The 18,485-nt window shown below is 37.9% G+C and overlaps 2 protein-coding genes across 3 annotated transcripts; both read left to right on the forward strand.

Annotated features, from left to right (window-relative positions):
* Positions 1-1,707: 1,707 nt before the first annotated feature.
* Positions 1,708-9,458, forward strand: ankrd33ab (ankyrin repeat domain 33Ab). 2 transcript variants are annotated; one of them, XM_077573191.1, is made up of 5 exons: positions 1,708-1,916; positions 3,306-3,601; positions 3,732-3,861; positions 5,392-5,532; positions 7,112-9,458. In XM_077573191.1, exons 2-5 carry the CDS (start codon positions 3,347-3,349, stop codon positions 7,942-7,944), a joined length of 1,359 nt encoding a protein of 452 aa, XP_077429317.1. In that variant the 5' UTR covers positions 1,708-1,916; positions 3,306-3,346; the 3' UTR covers positions 7,945-9,458. The 2 variants fall into 2 exon arrangements, with proteins under 2 accessions (XP_077429317.1, XP_077429319.1); XM_077573193.1 differs by lacking the exon at positions 1,708-1,916 and adding an exon at positions 3,005-3,152.
* Positions 9,459-9,779: 321 nt separating this feature from the next.
* LOC144056400 (activin receptor type-1B-like) lies at positions 9,780-17,950 on the forward strand. Its single transcript, XM_077573190.1, has 9 exons — positions 9,780-10,045; positions 11,296-11,544; positions 12,591-12,857; positions 12,941-13,171; positions 14,769-14,936; positions 15,087-15,243; positions 15,330-15,454; positions 15,541-15,671; positions 16,779-17,950. Exons 1-9 carry the CDS (start codon positions 9,982-9,984, stop codon positions 16,902-16,904), a joined length of 1,518 nt encoding a protein of 505 aa, XP_077429316.1. The 5' UTR covers positions 9,780-9,981; the 3' UTR covers positions 16,905-17,950.
* The last annotated feature ends 535 nt before the right edge of the window (positions 17,951-18,485 follow it).

The following is an 18,485-nucleotide window of genomic DNA, read 5'->3' on the forward strand; positions in this document are numbered from 1 at the left end:
ATATATATATAAATTAAAAAAAACCTTGCTTGTCATGTTTCTCTTAACTTATTCTCTTATGTTCATCTCTTTATAGCCCATATTGTTCAACCACAGAAGCATTCCACAGTTGTGCTGATTATAATTGTAATATTGTATATTTCATATTTTGTTTCCCATCTGCCTTTTTAGTAGTGGTATATTCAAACCATGTCAATACAATGCGTACATAGCTGAAATGTTGATCACTGTTGGACCTAAACATATGGGCTGCAGTCTGTGAGTGTGGTAATGAAAAACAGGTCGCCATCTTGTGGTGCATTTCAACAACGACGTCAGACAACACAGGCTGCCATTGTTTATTTGCACTTGAGCTTGGAAAGTGTCCCATCTGTTGGGAGCACGTCGGTTCTCACTGATGGGATTCATACTGTACGTGAGAGCCAATTCATGAGATTCCTCTGGTCTTTTTGCTATAACATCTTACGTCATATATCATATATCACTTTCAAATTGTTGACACATTTATGTGCTCGTTACAATTATTATTGTACGTGTGGGGGAGATTGTGTTTATTTATTTATTTATTTATTACAAAATTTTCACCAGGTTTTAGGACACTTTTTCAGCATTGTGGCAAAAATTAAATGCAAAGATGCTGGTTACATTGCTACACTTGGTGGGAGATTTTCAGGAATTATCCAATTAAATTTAATTGGTCTGAAATATTTCATTTACATACTGCAAATTATATATCTTTATTCACCTAACTATGCCTGTGACGTATAACGACTGGCAGAACAATTACATGCTCTTCCACTAGATGGCAGAAGCTCAGTAAATGTTGGGAAAACTGCTAGGTCAGTTTTGTAATTCAAAAAAAAAAATGTTTTGTAATTCAACTGTTGGATTGACACTATCGGGTCAAAGGTTGGGTCCGTGTTACCAAACATAACCCAACTATTGGTATAGGCTGATGGGATTGAATTTGATCAACAACGAAAGAAAAAAAAGAAAGAAAAGAAAAAAAGAGAGAAAAAAAGAGAAGAAAAAAAAGAAAAAAGAATTTGATCAACAACAAAGGGTTGGAGGCACACTAATATTAGTGTTGGAAAAGACCTGACTTCTCAAATTTGCTATTTTTGTTTCTGATTCCCGCTTTTTCAGTCACTTGTGACTTGGACATGCTTTCAACTAGGCAGTTTTATTTAATGTTATCAATAATAAGAAAATAATTTTCCAGAAGAAACGATGTGGCCTGTGGTATATTTTCTATGCATAATTTTAATAAAGACATTGAATGGTTGCTATACTCTATATGGTAAGTAAGTCAAGTATTTTGGTTCACAGATTAAAATTTGAATAAACAGTACACTGGATCAAAAAAAATAAAAATACAGAACCAAAAACACAGTAAAATATGAAAAGGTATGGCAAAAATAAAATACTTGTATTGCTAAAATATGTCTTTAGCACAGTATTGTACTTGTTAAAGTCCATCCAACATAGAAGAATGCCCACAGTGGGAAATATAAAAACAAATAAAGGACACAATTGTCATATAATGGAGTCAAGTCAAGCTTTTGAAAGCCAAGCCTAAGTAAGATGTCTCTCCACACCCACTGTTGAAAAGAAAAATATGGCACAAGCAGCAAGTAATCCTCCCTCCAAAGGTTTACAGTAAGTGGGATGAGTTGCGAACAAGTGTTGAACAGACAGTGACGACGACTCCTCTCAGTTTCCTGTCACCACGACAACATGTGAGATGGAAATGAGTAAAAGACATCCATTCGGAGGCACCGCGGGAAACTAAATTTTCGGCTGCTTGGCGGGAGTGTCGGAAGAAGTTGGAAGTCACCCAAAAGCGGAAGTTACACGGGTTGTCATCTGCATGCGGATATCTGTTGGCTTACACTTGCTGTTCAATACATGATATGGTAAGTTTGATATCTCGATGTGAATTTGAGGGTGTACAGTATAGATAGATAGATAGATAGATAGATAGATAGATAGATAGATAGATAGATAGATAGATAGATCGATAGATAGATAGATAGATAGATAGATAGATAGATCGATAGATCGATAGATCGATAGATAGATAGATAGAAAGAAAGATAGATAGATAGAAAGAAAGAAAGAAAGAAAGAAAGAAAGAAAGAAAGAAAGAAAGAAAGAAGGGATGGGTGGCTGGATGATAGATAGATAGAAAGAAAGGATAGGTAGATAGATAGATAGATAGATAGATAGATAGATAGATAGATAGATAGATAGATAGATAGATAGATAGATAGATAGATAGATAGAAAGAAAGGATAGAACAAAATAAAGAAAGAAGGGATAGATTGATAGATAGAGAGAGATAGAGAGAAAGAAAGAAATAGATAGATAGATAGATAGATAGATAGATAGATAGATAGATAGATAGATAGATAGAAAGAAAGATAGATAGATAGATAGAAAGAAAGAAAGAAAGAAGGGATGGGTGGATGGATGATAGATAGATAGAAAGAAAGGATAGGTAGATAGATAGATAGATAGATAGATAGAAAGGATAGAACAAAATAAAGAAAGAAGGGATAGATTGATAGATAGAGAGAGAGAGAGAAAGAAAGAAATAGATAGATAGATAGATAGATAGATAGATAGATAGATAGATAGATAGATAGATAGATAGATAGATAGATAGATAGATCGATCGATCGATCGATAGATAGAAAGAAAGATAGATAGATAGATAGATAGATAGATAGATAGATAGATAGATAGATAGATAGATAGATAGATAGAAATAAATAAAGAAGGGCTGGAAGGATGGAAGGATGGAGGGATGGATAGAAAGAAAGAAAAAAGGAAAGAAAGAAAAGAAAGAAAAGAAAGAAAAGAAAGAAAAGAAAGAAAAGAAAGAAAAGAAAGAAAAGAAAGAAAAGAAAGAAAAGAAAGAAAAGAAAGAAACGAAAGAAAAGAAAGAAAAGAAAGAAAGAAAAGAAAGAAAGGAAAGAAAGACAGCCATATCTACTGCTGATGGTCACCACTCGTGACGGAGGTTATTCTGAGGTGCAGGGTTATTCCCTATTTAGCAGCCGTGTGCGCTCAGCAAGGCTTTTAATTCCTGATCCAGTTACTTAACTGCGAGGGCCCTCACATGGCGACACCCACTCCATGACAGACAGGTAATACAGCCCTAATCCCTAACAGGTGGACCTTTGCTACCACTTTCTCTGTAAACAAACTATTCTCTGAGTGTTTTAGGCCTCCTTGTCGGATTGTAATGATTTTCTACACCCGGGCTGCTTTATTCCATCCCGTCTGTGCTTCCCTGGTAGATGTAGTCAGAGGATAGACTCATCTCACCTGCTGTTGGAAAATGGCCACTGCAGCAGAGGACCCTCACTTGGGCGCAGGCCCCGATGAGGATGACGGGTCTCCGTCGGGATGGGACTCAGACAGCATTCTGTCCGACGACTCTGTGCTGCCGGACTACACGCCGGAGACATCCGACGGGCGAACGGCGTCGACGCTGTACCAAGCTTGCGCTCGCAATGACCCGGCCGCTCTGCGGAGGGTTCTGGAGAGAGGGGTGACAAGAGAGGAGGTCATGGATTTGGACATCAATAACTGGGTAAGAGTCGGATTTTGAATGCTGGATTTCTATTCTGTTCAATTTTATCTGTTGAGTGTATTTAACAGATGTTTAATTTGCCTGACCAAATGTTTTTAATTCCCTTTATCTTATGAACGACATCCTACAGAATGGCTTGATGGTGGCTTGCTGCAAAGGATTCATAGACATCGCATATAGTCTTAACACTTGCCCCTATATAGACATCAATCATCAGGACAATGAAGGAAATACAGCACTGATGATTGCATCCCAAGCAGGTTGGTCACAACTTTATCCTACACTGTAAAAAAAAAAAATACTTGAAAAAAAAACCGAGTAAAGTTTTTTCACTCGGAAATTCCAAGTCAATTTTATAGGAATAGTTTTGAGTACATGTAACCAGTTAATTAAAAAAAACTCAAGGGTTGAGGAACAAACCCACAACCGTCAGATTGGGAGCCACGGTCTCATTTTGGACACACAGTATAGTAGCAGATAGCAAAAATGGCATGGCTCAGGTGGTAGAGTAACTTAAAAAAAATATAAAAAAATAAAATTAACAGGTAAAATGTACTCAAAACTCTCCTTGTAAAATCTACTTATTTACACACTGTAAAAATGGGGAGGGATATTTACTTGGAAAAAAACTGGTAAAGTTTCTTTCCCTCAGAAATTCAAAGTCAATTTTACAAGGAGAGTATTGAGTACATTTTACCAGTTTATTTAAAAAAGTTACTCAAGTGTTGAGGAACAAACTCATGACCTTCAACTTGGGAGCCACTCTACCACCTGTGCTATGCCACTCTTGTTTGCCGTTATACTACATTGCTCTTGGAGGTACGAGGATTCCACTTGACATCAGCAATATGCTAACACACAGCAGGAGCGGCATAGCTCAGGTGGTAGAGTGGCTGTCCCCCAAACTGAAGGTTGTGGGTATGTTCTCCAACCCTTGAGTAGCCTTTTTTTTTAATGAACTGGTGAATGTACTCAAAACTCTCCTTGTAAAATTTATGCGGAATCTTTGAATGAAAAAACTTCACTAGGTTTTTTCAAGTACTTTTTTTTTTTTTACAGTGTACACTGTAAATTTTACTCTAAACAAGAGTCTATTTGGTGCCACTCCTAACAGAGTAGAATTTACAATTGGAAGAGAGAAAAATATTCAGAGTAAATTTTACTCAAAGTATATTTTTTACTGAGACAATTGACAATTGACTTGACAAAAACCTAATAAAGTTTTTTTCACTCATAAATTCTAGAAGGTTTTTCTTCAGTACATTTTACTAGTTTATAAATTTTTTTTAAAAAAATTACACAAGGGTTGAGGAACAAACCGACAACCTTCAGCTTGACTCTACCACCTGAGCTATGCCACTCCTACTGTTTGCAAATATCCAAAAGGAGACCAAAAACATCATTTTTGGTTTTGGACATACGAATATTTCAGCTGACACGAGCCATATGCTAACATACAGTAGGAGAGCCTCAGGAAATAGATTTGCTGTCTCCTTACTTGAAGTTGTGGGTTTGTTCCTCAACCCTTGAGTGACTTTAAAAAAATACAAATAAATTAGTAAAATTTAGTCAGACAAAATATACTTAGAATAATTGAGTGAAAAAAAACTTTAATAGGTTTTTGTCATGTACACAGTAAAAAACACTTTGCATAAAATTTACTCTGAATATTTTACTCTCTTCCAATTTTACAAAATTACTCTACAAAATTGACTGTGAACAGCCATAGCATTCATCCCAATGACGTTCACTTCTGGCAATCATTTTTTGATTCACTTTTTGATTCCTAGGTCATGTCAGCACGGTCATGTACCTGCTAAACTATTATCCTGGAATAGACACAGAAATAAAAGACTGCCGTGGCTTCACAGCCCTCATCAAAGCTGCAATGACGGGCCGCGACGACGTGGTTGCTGCGCTTGTTATGGCCGGTATGTAAGATAATTCAACGATGACGTGCACATTTTCTGATCTTCATACTCATTTGCAACAAAACTCTCGCGCAACACTTGCTCTACTATGATGACACAGATCTTTTTTTGAAAGCTGGCCGTTATCCCATTAACCTCCAAACGTACAGTTCCAGAATAGCTGGCCAGGCCGTTGAGCTGTTCATATTTTAAGCCAGCTAATTTTGTCCACCAGAGCATGACGCCAGACCGGTTTAAGGGATCATTCCGAACATATTATCACACTAAAAAAAAAAATCCACCTACATGTAATCAGTGATTTTCTAATCTGGAACCTTGTCGATTAGCTACTGCAAGGCTGACTTTGCAATGATAATCAAGGTCAGTTTTGAGTGACTCTTGGCAAAGGCAACGTTTTTTTTATAACAGGTCCTGTATTGGATGTCATTAGAATAAGAGTTTTTTGTCAAGCTTTCAATAGCAATTTATTTGCATTTCATTATATAGCTTATATTGCAGTGTAACTTTATTGTTCCCTCAAAATAACTCGAAATACAGCCATTAAAGCTAAATCCCTAGCAACAAAAGTGAGTACACCCCTAAGTGAAAATTATTGATAGACCAATATGTTTTTTTCAGGGCTTGGTTTTCAGTAGGCAAGGAGGCGATAACCGACATTTAGAGCCTTTTGCAGAAAAGTAAAAAAATATTAGCTTAAAAAAAAAAAAAAGCATGTTTGTTAAAACAACTTTTCACATTTTTCACATTTAATGCTTTTAATTTAAACACAGAAAATATACGGCTTTGTTTTACAATTCGAACAAAATAGTAAATAAACTAATAAAGTTTTCCAAAATTTTTAACATACCCGGTAACTGAAATGTTAGTCTCTTACTTATTTTCGTTTGAATTTTAAGAAAAGCAAAAAGTGCAGGGAATTTCCAGTGTCAGCAGCATCTCTCATAAAGTTAAGTGGAATTTTAAATAAATAAATAACGGGTGCATAAAGTTCCATGAAATGAACCCAGTTTTAAATTGGTTTCTTAAGCTGGTATCTCTCCGAGAGACAAATGCTTGCAAACATAGCAAATTTTGAGTTCTCGTCAAAGTTTGTATAAGATTTCAAAAGATGTTCGCAAACAGTAAAAAAAATTGTTTGAACATGTTCAAAATTTCTTTGTGACAAGAAAACCTGTGTGTGACAAGTAAAAACAGTCTGTCAACATATTTGCAACCTTATGCAACATTTTACAAACCATCATGAAATTCATTAAGTTCACAAACGTTAGCCGCTCAGAGAGAGACCAGGTTTACCAGCCTTCAGATTTATAAAAAAAAATAAAATAAAAATAAAGAGTAAAATATTGGCAAATATTGGCACCGATAAACGGTCTAGCCCTAGTGAAAATGTCCATACACACACAATGTACATGTATTGTTAAATTTGATGTATGGTGGCCCAAGATGACAAAAAGACTCAATACTAGATTGGTGGCTATATCATCTACATACATGGTCACTATAGTTAAAACGACAAATCTAAAGGTGCTAAAGTCTTTTTGCACGGTGACATTCAACTTCTGCTCATCTTTTTGTGCAGGCGCTGACATCCATGTGACAGACACCACAAAAGGAAAGTGCGCTCAGGACTGGGCGCTCAAGACAGGCCGCTATGAGACGTTGTTTCGTCTGCGCCGCCTCAAAATGAGGCCAAAGGCTGAGCAGTTTTGTGAAAGTTACATCCAGGAGTGGCCCGAGCTCAAGGAGAGGGTCGCAAAGGCCGTGGCGGAAAAAAGCACCCGTGAAAAAATCACCCATCACATTAAGAGCACGTTTGGATTTCGATTTCCTCGTGACCCGGAAGACAACGGTGTTTTGGACCATATGGTGCGCATGACCACCAGTGTACACAGCCCCCTCATTTCCACTGGGTGTCGGCCACTGTGCCCCACCAGTCCCCCCGAGGTGGGCAAGAGGCGGCTCGCAGTACCGGAGCTGATGAAGAAACACTCCGAGAAGGAACTGGAGGAAAGTTCCGTTTGCCACAGCAACGGATCGGTGTCGCACATTCTTCCCTCCATCCACTCGGCGGACTCCATCGCTACAACCTGCTGCGCTGACACCGAGAGGAGGGGCAGCATCCTATCACTGGCTTCCACCAAGGTCGCCTCCAAGTTCATCCCCCGAAGTATGGCCAGGAGGAACAGCGTGTTCCCCTCGGGATGCATCCCCCAGATCAACATCAACAGACCGACAGAGCCCACGCCAAAGAAAGAAAAGAAGAAGAAGAAGTTGGAGAAAGGCTACCTGGAACCACCAAAGTGGAAATATAAGGCGATCAAGGATGAGAAAAAAAAGGAGAAAAGGGAGAAAGAGAAAACAGAGAAAAAAGAGAAAAAAAGAGAACGGGACAGCGCGAAGACCAAAAAATAACATGTTTCCTAAAGCTTTATTATTCCTTTTAAACCAAAGCTATTTTTCTTTATAATCACAACTCAGGGCTAATTATTGATTAATGGTAACTTCAAACAAGTGCTAAGAGTTCAAGCAGTGGAACCTTGTTTATTGCACGCCCTAGTTTACATACAGTGCCCTTTTTGGAGGCATGCCCACCAAACCATGGATGGTATCATTCCTTTGGAATGGAGTTGTTTTTTCGAATAATCAAAAAAAAAAAAAAAAAGTAGACAGATTAATTGATTAATAAAAAAAAAGTTAGTTGTAGCCCTTGTTTAAAATTAATCTGTCCATTTCGTTAGTCATTTACATTTCACATTGTTTTCTGTACTTTAAACTATAGTAATTCTCTTAACACATAATTGTATTGATATTTTTGGGTGAGTGGAACCGACAAATTGGATTTGCATTATTTCCTTTGGGAAATATTTCTCCAGTTTTAATCGCACATTTTGTACTGGTTTAATCAAGAAAAACAAGGTTCCACTATAAATCGTTTAAGTCCATCTTAACGAACATGACTTTTTTTCCCTCTTTTTTTTTTGTAAAGGCTTTTGACACAATCTGTAAAACCCATGGTTACGAATTTTGGTGCTAATTTATGCATCTAGCCATCACTACTGTATCTACCTCATGAGTTCAAAAGGCATAGACGTCACTACACCAGGAGTGGGCAAAGATTGGTTAGTTAAATGTACATATTAATTTTTTTTTAAATTAATTTATCTAATTAAATAATTAGTTAATGGTAAAGGGTAAATAGACTGCACTTATATGTATTCATTATAATGAAATTATTATTTAAAAATATACACTTAAAATATATTTAATAAAATTTTCTCATTGACTCCAATTAAATTCTGAAGAAAGGTAATCAAAATAATAATTAATTATTTCCATAAACATATGCAAATTGTTTTTAAATACAGATTTTAACTTTTTTAAATGTATTATTATTATTATTATTATTATTTTTACCTTAATCGCCATTTAAAGTCTTTCACTGCGCATTTGTGAACCAAGCATTTGGGATTTTTGTTTTGTGTGATGATATTATGAAAATAAATCACAATTAGATGTTCTTAGGACTCTCAAATCATTACTGGGCAAATCCCATCTTCAGTCCACCGTGCAGGAAATAAGAATGTTGCGAAGATGAGGAGGACGGTGTTGGAGCTATTGTTTTTTTTTTTAAGTAGTTGCCACAATGGTTGGAGAAGTTTATACAGTGAGTGACAATCTCTCTGTTGGCAACAAATGAAGACAAGTTGCTGTTCTTGTTCACTTACATTGGTGACGTGTGTGTGCACTTCAAAATATAAGCATCGTATACGTTACGATTTCTTTGACTTCATAAAAGCTGTCTCCAGAGAAGAAAGAAAAAAGAAAAGAAAAAAAAAGCTGTGAGGGCCGCTCAGAGATTGTGGATGGGCCTGAAGGGGCCCACGGGCCCTACTTTGCACAAAGATACTTTAAGTTTAAAGTGCATCTATGAGGTCGGTGGGTCTGGGGGTGGGGGGGGGGGGATAAATGAGCACCTCAAAACAACCTCTGGTGTTTATTTGAGACTTCTGTATCATTAAATATGTACATTTGTTTTATCTGCTGTTTTGCGAATGTATTATTTATTGAACAAAGACAGCAAAACATGTAAATATTGTAAATATGTAGCAAACTTTCATTAAAACTGAGGATTGCAGACAATAATAATCATGTGTATAATTCGTTTCAGTCATTTTTTGTAATGATGTCCAAGATAGATAGATAGATAGATAGACACATAGATAGATAGATAGATAGATGGATGGATAAATGAATGGATGGATAGAAGTATCTATTTATGAGTTATTTGTTGATATGCTTGTAAACAATCAGTGTGTTGTACTGCCTGTAGGAGGAGGATTCATGTCATGTGTCCTCGCCTCATCTCACGTTAGCTAACTAACTTAGTTAGCAAAAAAACGTGCTACGATGTAGTGAAACGCGGCGCTGTTTTTTCGTTTTCGTTTCGTAATGGCGAATTTACGCATTACGCTGGTGTTCGTCACTTGTCTGTTGGTGTACCGAAGCTGTGAAGGTGAGTCGCATCTTATTTATGTTCACCTCCGAACCAACAGGGCGAACCATGGTGGCGTTCGCCGCTAGCAGCAGTATGCTAGTAGAGCTAGCCTTGTCACAAGATTGGCACTCGCTCTCTTTTTCGTTTTTGTTTATAACGCTGTATTAAACTTATGAATGTAACTCACCTCGGTGGTGCATTCTTTAAGCTAACGTAGAGTTGTTTAAAAACCACGTCATTTGTGACGTTTCGTTCGTTAGAGGAGTTGTCACATTGTGGCAACATGAGTAATTCCGATTTTGTTTCAGCAACGATGTTTTTCTACCGTTTAGTTTAATACCATACGCTCTTCTGAACAAATCGCATGTGTCTAATAGAAGTAATGACAGCTTTTTTTTTTTACAGTGAAGCTCTCGAGTAAATCATCTTGTGGAGACACTGGAGATGTTTTTGTTGAATGTATAATACACAACATTCGGTGGTTGTGGATAGTGCATAATATTTTGTCAAGCCTAAATGATGATTAGAAAATAAATAGCTTTGTATGAAATTCTGAATAGTTATGTTTACACTCAAGAAACATACTTCAAGAAAGATTGTGGTAGCCTACAAAGTCTCCTTGATTAATGGTAACTTCTAATAATGGTAATCTGATTACCGTTACACCTTGGACTGGTCATCACTCACTCACAAGGCACATACTATAGAGAAGACACCGATCACACTCACATTCACACACTCACTAAACCATTGAAGTCAGGCATCAGTGAGTCTCCCAAGTCACAAGTCAAGTAATCTTATTAATGCAATTGTATCCTCTACATCTGGCTGTCCATAAAGAGAGAAGACCAAGCCCAAACTCACGAGTCTTTTAGTTTTGGTTAAGTCAACTTGCAAGTCTTCAAATCAATGACTCTGGTTGGATCTTGTCCAAGTTGCAGTGAATGCAGTCTCTGCTATATGATCTTTCGGTCGCTTAGTTTTCTTCTGGATCATAAATGATTCACGTTAAATTGGTAAATGAATCGCTACTGATATTTTTCTACCCCTGGCCGGAAGGTATTATGATGAAAGGATCACTCGACCCAAAAAGTTTTCACCTTTTTTGCTGTTACTCCTGCGGTGGTCTTTGCAACTAACCAGTCTCATGAGACATGCTGACATCCCTCGTGTCGTCACGCATGAGGAGATGGTTTGAACTCCTCAGTTTTGTTTGATTTTTCAGGCATATCTTGTGACTCACTTCATTCCTCCATCTATCTCCACAGCTCTTCTGTGCAACTGCACCACTGCACAGTGTGAGAGGACGACGGGCTTCTGGTGTGAGACGGACGGAGCCTGCATGGCCTCCACGTCCCTCATCGATGGTCAAGAGCAGCACATTCGTACATGCATCACCAGAGACAAGCTCGAACCTCCTGGACAGCCCTTCTACTGTCTCAGTGCAGAGGGCCTGGTCAACATCCACTGCTGCTACACCGACTACTGCAACAGCATTGACCTCAAAGTGCCATCTGGTAGGGCTCGGTATCGATTCCGATTCCGATTTTTTTTTCTGATTCGATTCACTCCACTTCAATCGCTATTGATTAATTATGGAACATCAATTCTTCTTAAATATCACGGACATGATAAAAACTCCACAAACATTAATTCCAAATTAAAGTTTACGGAGGCAGTAACTGGTTAAATGATTTAGTTTATTAATGAAAGTAACACGTGTTATATTCACTCTAGTGTGACATCAGCAAAGATGAGATGAAAATATTCTCAGAATTCTATTTCAATAATTGTAAATATACATGAAAAAGATTCTAAATTGTCTTAAAGTGTAATAATCCAGGTCTTAAATGAATGTAAAAAAATACTTTTAAATTAATGTGAACAGTAAATTTCAAGAAAATAGAGAGATACAAAAAAAATACTATTTTCTCATGAATTTAAGGGAAAGATATTAAAAATAATTGATTCATGGTTTTATGAATCGATATCAGGCTCAAAAAGGAAAATCGATTCTATGTCGATTATTATTATTATTATTATTATTTTTAACCCAGCCCTACCATCTGGTGAGAAGAAAAACCACTCGTGACAATAAATACTATATGATTATTATACTGCCCCCTGTGGCCAAGATGGGCACAACAGAAGGAGTAGCAGAATGAATTGAAGTGAAACAATAAAGCATGGTGCTTTTCTATTTATTTATGTTTATATTCTACGCTTTTATAAAATACTATATTACCGAGTGCACTACACGTGAGTGTCTGCATGCAAGTTGACTGCATTACATGTTTCGCGGTCTTACAAAATAAAGACACAATGTCCTCAACCAACTCAGCCCACACACATTCACTGCCGTCTGCTGGATTATGTAATAACTTCTACCAAGGATGTGATGAGTTCATCAGCGTTGGTTTGTTTTGTTTCTTTGTGAGTACAGCTTTAGCGCCACAGTTAAGTTTAAGGTTAAGTTTGAAGTTCAGCCTGCTTGCTGTGAAATAAGGATGAGCGTTAGATGAGTTATTGCTTTCCATATTAACACCAAGTTGATTCTCCTCAGGGACCACCCAGTCAGACCCCGTTGAAGCTTTATGGCCAGGTGGGACGTGGGGGCTGCTCGAACTGGTCGCTGTGATAGCGGGGCCGCTGCTCCTGCTTTGTCTGCTGCTGCTGCTGGGTTTGCTCGTGTGTCAGTACCAGCGGAGGGCCTGCGGCCACAGACGGAGACTAGAGGTGGAAGACCCCTCCTGCGACCACCTTTACATGCCCAACGACAGGAGCCTGCAGGACTTCATTTACGATCTGTCGACGTCTGGTTCCGGCTCAGGTGAGGCAAAGTGTGATTCCTGAACCGTGTGGTGACTTTTCATGTGCGCCGTTCACATCGTTTCTATTCTTTTTGCTGTCCAGGCCTGCCTCTGTTTGTCCAAAGGACGGTCGCCAGGACAATTGTTCTCCAAGAAGTCATCGGAAAGGGGCGCTTCGGTGAGGTGTGGCGAGGGCGTTGGCGGGGCGGCGATGTGGCGGTGAAAATCTTCTCCTCCAGAGAAGAGCGCTCCTGGTTCCGCGAGGCAGAAATTTATCAGACTATCATGATCCGACATGAGAACATCCTGGGCTTCATTGCAGCTGACAACAAAGGTGAGCATCTCTCATGATCTAATGTGATTAGAAAGAAGATGATGGATTATGCGTTTTGGTTTTGTCTCGTACAGTGGAACCTCCAAAGAATGATTTAGTTTGGAAATGAAACCAAAATTTTACAGATCTTCAATAGCACTTTTTTTCAGGAAGTCAACCTTAAACATTTTTTGACAATAATATGTTACATGTGACATCACTAGTCTAAACATGACATTCTGATTAATATTACATTTGTGGAGTATGACTTTTAAAGCAAAATCCATCTATTTTTATCCATCTCAGGGGGCGGCCATTTTGCCACTTTTTGTGGACTGAAGATGACGTCAAAGTTTCTCAAGGCTCAGGTAATGACCAAACACAGCTCACCTGTTTTCTGAAGCTGCGCTGTGATTGGTTGTTACCTTTGATGTCATCTTCAGTCGACAGCAAGTGGCAAAATGGCCGCCCCCTGAGATGGATAAAAACGGCTGGATTTTGTTGCTTAACTCATATTCCACTAACGTAATATTAACCAGAATACTTTATATAGACTAGTGGGGCTGCATAGAATACACTATTGTCACTATTGGGGGGGTGGACTTCCCTTTAAAAAAAAAATAACAATAACAAATAATAACTTTTAACTCATTCACTCCCAGCCATTTTCACTGAAGCAATCCCCTTCACTCCTGGCTGTTTTACTGGATTTTGACTGAAGGTCTACAGAATATTGTGTTCTATTGTTATAAAAACATGGAACCTACCAAAGAAAGATTAGAGTCTCTTCTTTCATCAGAAAAAAAAGTATATTTCTATCTGTTTCCGTTTTGCAGCAATTAGCATTAGAAAAAAGTTTCATCATTATTCAAAAATCCGTTTCAAACTGTGGAAAAGTCAACTCGTTTGCAACATGGCCCTGGTTGATGTGTTATACTCTGCTGCCATCTGATGGCCGTTTTTGTAATAACTACCATTGCTTCACCCGTTCCCTGCAGTTCAGAGGCTACATCAAAGCCTTGTGTGCTCTAACTAGCATAAAAAAAGACATAAAAAACGTATAGATATGTCTTTGGGACACTTAAAACGGAACATATTTATACATTTTGGGGAGCAAATGAGTTAAAGAAAAAACTATATATCCCAATACAACATTTGTCCTTAAAATATCATGAGATTAATTCACAAGAGGCGTGGCCAATACTGGTATTTGTAATGTTTTTAACATTTGGATATTTACACTGAATGTATTTTTACATGTGATTGGCTTTATTTGTGTTTGCGATGTATAGATTTCCATTGTCAGTGTTTTTGCGTATCCTTAAGAGCTTAATGGCATTCAATTCATAAATCTAAAAACAAGGCCCTAATTGGCATTAAAAATGTAAAAAATAAATATTTTAAAATATATATATTTTTTGAAATACAAACGTCGACTACTGCAGTTTGTGTATTACCAAACCAAAAAACTCCAAAAGTATAGCGAAATGCTGATCAAGAGAATTTAATTGTTCTGTATGTCATTACACATGACAGGCATAATAAGATACATGATTTCCCAGCAAGACCAATTGATGACATCCGGCTGATCAATTATTCATTGTCTGTCTTGGTGTAGACAACGGCACATGGACTCAGCTGTGGCTGGTGTCGGACTACCACGAGTACGGCTCCCTGTTCGACTACCTGAACCGCTACTCCGTCACGGCTGAAGGGATGATCAAGCTGGCCTTGACTGCTGCCAGCGGCCTGGCACATCTGCACATGGAGATACTCGGAACGCAAGGTGCATATATGCACTTCCTGTTCTTTTGACTCTTGTAGGCCACTAGGGGGAAGTAATACTTCGGTTGCAAGTAGAGTGGACTCAGACCCACCTGTGATAAAAAAAAAAAAATTATTGTGCACTTGCCGAGTTCATGTATCAACTTTGTAGGAAAACCGGGCATCGCCCACCGTGATCTGAAGTCCAAGAACGTCCTAGTGAAGAAGAACGGCACCTGTGCCATCGCTGACCTGGGTTTAGCCGTCCGCCACGACTCTGTCTCAGACACTATCGACATCGCTCCCAACCAAAGAGTGGGAACCAAGAGGTGCGGAGAAAACACTTTGAACTTTGACTTCTGGTTATGGGTAAAAATTGTTACCGTCTCTCCCCCCCCCCCCCCCCCCCCCACAGGTACATGGCTCCAGAGGTCCTGGATGAGACGATCAACATGAGGCACTTTGACTCGTTCAAATGCGCTGACATCTACGCTTTGGGGCTGGTCTACTGGGAGATTGCACGCCGCTGTAACAGTGGAGGTCATGCAGGATGTGTTTGCACTCGGGTTATTCAACCTCCGTGCTCGCACTGCTGCTCTTAACTGTGTGTTGTGCTGTGTTAGCAGGTATCCATGAAGAATATCAGCTACCTTACTACGACCTGGTGCCCTCGGACCCTTCAGTGGAAGACATGAAAAAGGTGGTGTGTGACCAAAAGACGCGACCCAACATCCCAAACTGGTGGCAAAGCCACGAGGTAATGACATGTGGGCTAAATAGATTTTGCTCAAATTAAGGCCTTAACTCATTCACTGCCATTGACGGCTATAGGCGTCAAAAATTCATTTGAACTATTTCTATTGGTTGAACATTTTTTCCACTTTTGTTAAGAGTATGAAAACCTAGATTTTTTTTATTGTACATTTAGAACAGATATAAAATTTGTGATTAATCTTAAGTTAACTAGTGGAGTCATGCGATTAATTACAATTAAAAAAAATAATCGCCTGACGCCCCTAATTTTTAATAATCTTTTCTCTCTTTTTTAATCGCATCAAGCGATTACATTTTTTAATTGTAATTTAACTGCATGACTTCAATAATTAAGTCACGATTAATCACAAATTTTATATCTGTTCTAAATGTACAATATTTTTTTCTAGGCTTTCATACTCTTAACAAAATTGAAAAAAAACAAAAAACTAATAGAAATAGTTCAAATTAATTTTTGACGTCTATAGCCATCAATGGCAGTGAATAAGTAAAATTACATAATTTTTTTTTTTTTTTTATGTAATTGAGGCAGCAGAATATAAGAGATCAATTAGGGCCATGTTGCAAAAATCTCTTTCCCCCAGTGTTTTCAACAGGTTTGCGAATAATGATGAAACCTAGCTATATTCTAATGCTAATTGCTGCAAAACAGAAACAGATACAAATGTACTTTTTTTTCTGATGAAAGAAGAAACTCTTGAAAACAATATCTTATTGTACATATAGAACAAATATAATGTTCTTAATTGCGAGTCAACTACGGAAATCATGTGATTAATTACGATTAAAAATGTTAGTCGACTGACAGCCCTAAAATCTAAATCGGTATATGCATGTATATGCGTTTGCACGTGTGTGTGTGTATACAGTATGACGTAGATATTAAATTAGTTTTAAGTTCCATTAAAAAACATTCAATTAGATTTGCTGATTCCTGCAGAACAAGTGTGTCGTACAAGTAATGGCTTTTCCATTATTGTTAGCTAGCAAGATTTTTTTTTTTACTGATTTTTGTTTTGATGGCATTTCAATACATATAGCATAGGGTTTTCACCTAACTGAATCAAATGTGTTCTTCCTTCTATTCCAGGCTTTGCGGGTTATGGGCAAAATAATGAGGGAGTGTTGGTACGCCAATGGCGCCGCCCGCTTGACCGCCCTACGCATCAAAAAGAGCTTGTCCCAGCTTACTGTCAAAGAGGATATTAAAGTCTGACCTGAAGGCAGCCAAACCCTAACAAAGAGCTCATGGAAGTGTCACGCCCTCAAGTTAGCCTTCCTCAGACGCACTAAAGAATATGTGACGCTTTTAAAAATGACTGCAAAGACAATAGCTTTGCAAGTTTTTCCAAGGCACTTGATTCCTGACAAACCCTACCTCACCTACCCAGAAACCGGTCTGGTTCCCCTTCTCCACACCACTACAAGTATCCCGGGACTTTCCCTGCACTTGGAAGCAATCCATGACAGCGAATGTATTACAATTAAAAAAAAAAAAAAAATGTTTTGAAGTAGTCATAACAGAAGTTGATGGATGGTTTCACAGTGTTGCTCGGAAGCCGATGTAAATGTTTCTCACATAGTAGACGTAGTCAGACAAATACAAGGATCACAAATGTCATATCAGCATCTCATAGGATACTACTGGTTTGAAAATGTTGACTGTATGTATTTGTTGACTGTGTTTAAGGGTGGGGAAGCTTTTCCCATCATGGGTAACTACTTTTATTATTTTTTTTCCCTTTTAGAAAGTACCCAAAACAATATGCAAATGAGCTGTAGACGATTTAGAACAATCCCTAGTTTTTAGAATTGAATGGGGCTTGATAAAATTGCTATCACATCCACTAAATTGGCCCACAGGTTCCCCACCCCGACAATATAGTTGAATAATCACTGCTAACGTTTTTTTTTTTTTTGTGACCACGTAATATGTGAAATGACTCAGAAATAGTTTTTTTGTTTCAGGGAACAGATGCACTTTTGTCTTTTGCTGTAATGTTTATTTATATTTGTCTGCCTGCTATTGAACAACCCCAAAAATGCCTCATGTGCGTTACTACTGACCTCGTTGCATGGCTCACAATCGTCTGTAACCGATGTTTCTTTAACATGACTCCGCTCACAATAGTTATGCGTGTGAGAAGAAAATGCTGAAACGGACCACTGTACGCAAACTGTCAATGTATCCATTTTTTTTTTCCACATGCACTGTAAAAGCTTGTCAAGTTATGCATTTGGACGTTAAAGGCAATAATGAAAGATGAGGTGTTTTGTCCAATTTGCGCCCATGTGAGCCAAAATAACAGCTAATGTAGTTGTTGATGTTAGCGTTTTTTCACAAGGAATCTCATAACATGAATATTCAACACACAAACTCTCAAAGATCTTTTATTACTCTTTCCGACCGATTGCTGTTTAATACAAAAACTGCATTTCCATACAGGTTCAAAACTAGAAGTGTGACTCTTTCTTTGCTTATCCCCAGAAAGAAGAGAAATGCTACACAATATATCAAATGAAACATAAATAAAAGCAGAAACGTAGAAATAGTTTTTGTTTCAAATGATGAATACCAAAGAAATAATGGATACGTTTGACCATTTCTATTTAAGTGTTAGACCCCTTTCCAAAAAGAGCCATTTCACAAATCCCTTTTTAGGTATATGTAACAAAACAGGTCATTTAGATGTAAAATCATTACCACTTTAGGTGTTTGCCATAAATCATTTTATGGTCACACGGAAGTTAGTAGTTAAACTTGTCAGGTTGGAAGGTTCTTCATTTGCCACAAAGC

This window comes from Vanacampus margaritifer, chromosome 8, assembly GCF_051991255.1.
Source record: "Vanacampus margaritifer isolate UIUO_Vmar chromosome 8, RoL_Vmar_1.0, whole genome shotgun sequence".
Classification (NCBI taxonomy): Eukaryota; Metazoa; Chordata; class Actinopteri; order Syngnathiformes; family Syngnathidae; genus Vanacampus; species Vanacampus margaritifer.

What these genes read in the sequence shown, in the direction of transcription:
- ankrd33ab (XM_077573191.1), top strand. Translation starts at nt 3,347, where the DNA reads ATGGCCACTGCAGCAGAGGACCCTCACTTGGGCGCAGGCCCCGATGAG. An exon ending in ATTTGGACATCAATAACTGG is followed by an intron (nt 3,602 to 3,731) that starts GTAAGAGTCGGA and finishes GACATCCTACAG; the next exon opens with AATGGCTTGATGGTGGCTTG. An exon ending in GATGATTGCATCCCAAGCAG is followed by an intron (nt 3,862 to 5,391) that starts GTTGGTCACAAC and finishes TTTGATTCCTAG; the next exon opens with GTCATGTCAGCACGGTCATG.
- LOC144056400 (XM_077573190.1), top strand. Translation starts at nt 9,982, where the DNA reads ATGGCGAATTTACGCATTACGCTGGTGTTCGTCACTTGTCTGTTGGTG. An exon ending in GACGTCTGGTTCCGGCTCAG is followed by an intron (nt 12,858 to 12,940) that starts GTGAGGCAAAGT and finishes TTTGCTGTCCAG; the next exon opens with GCCTGCCTCTGTTTGTCCAA. An exon ending in ACGCCGCTGTAACAGTGGAG is followed by an intron (nt 15,455 to 15,540) that starts GTCATGCAGGAT and finishes CTGTGTTAGCAG; the next exon opens with GTATCCATGAAGAATATCAG.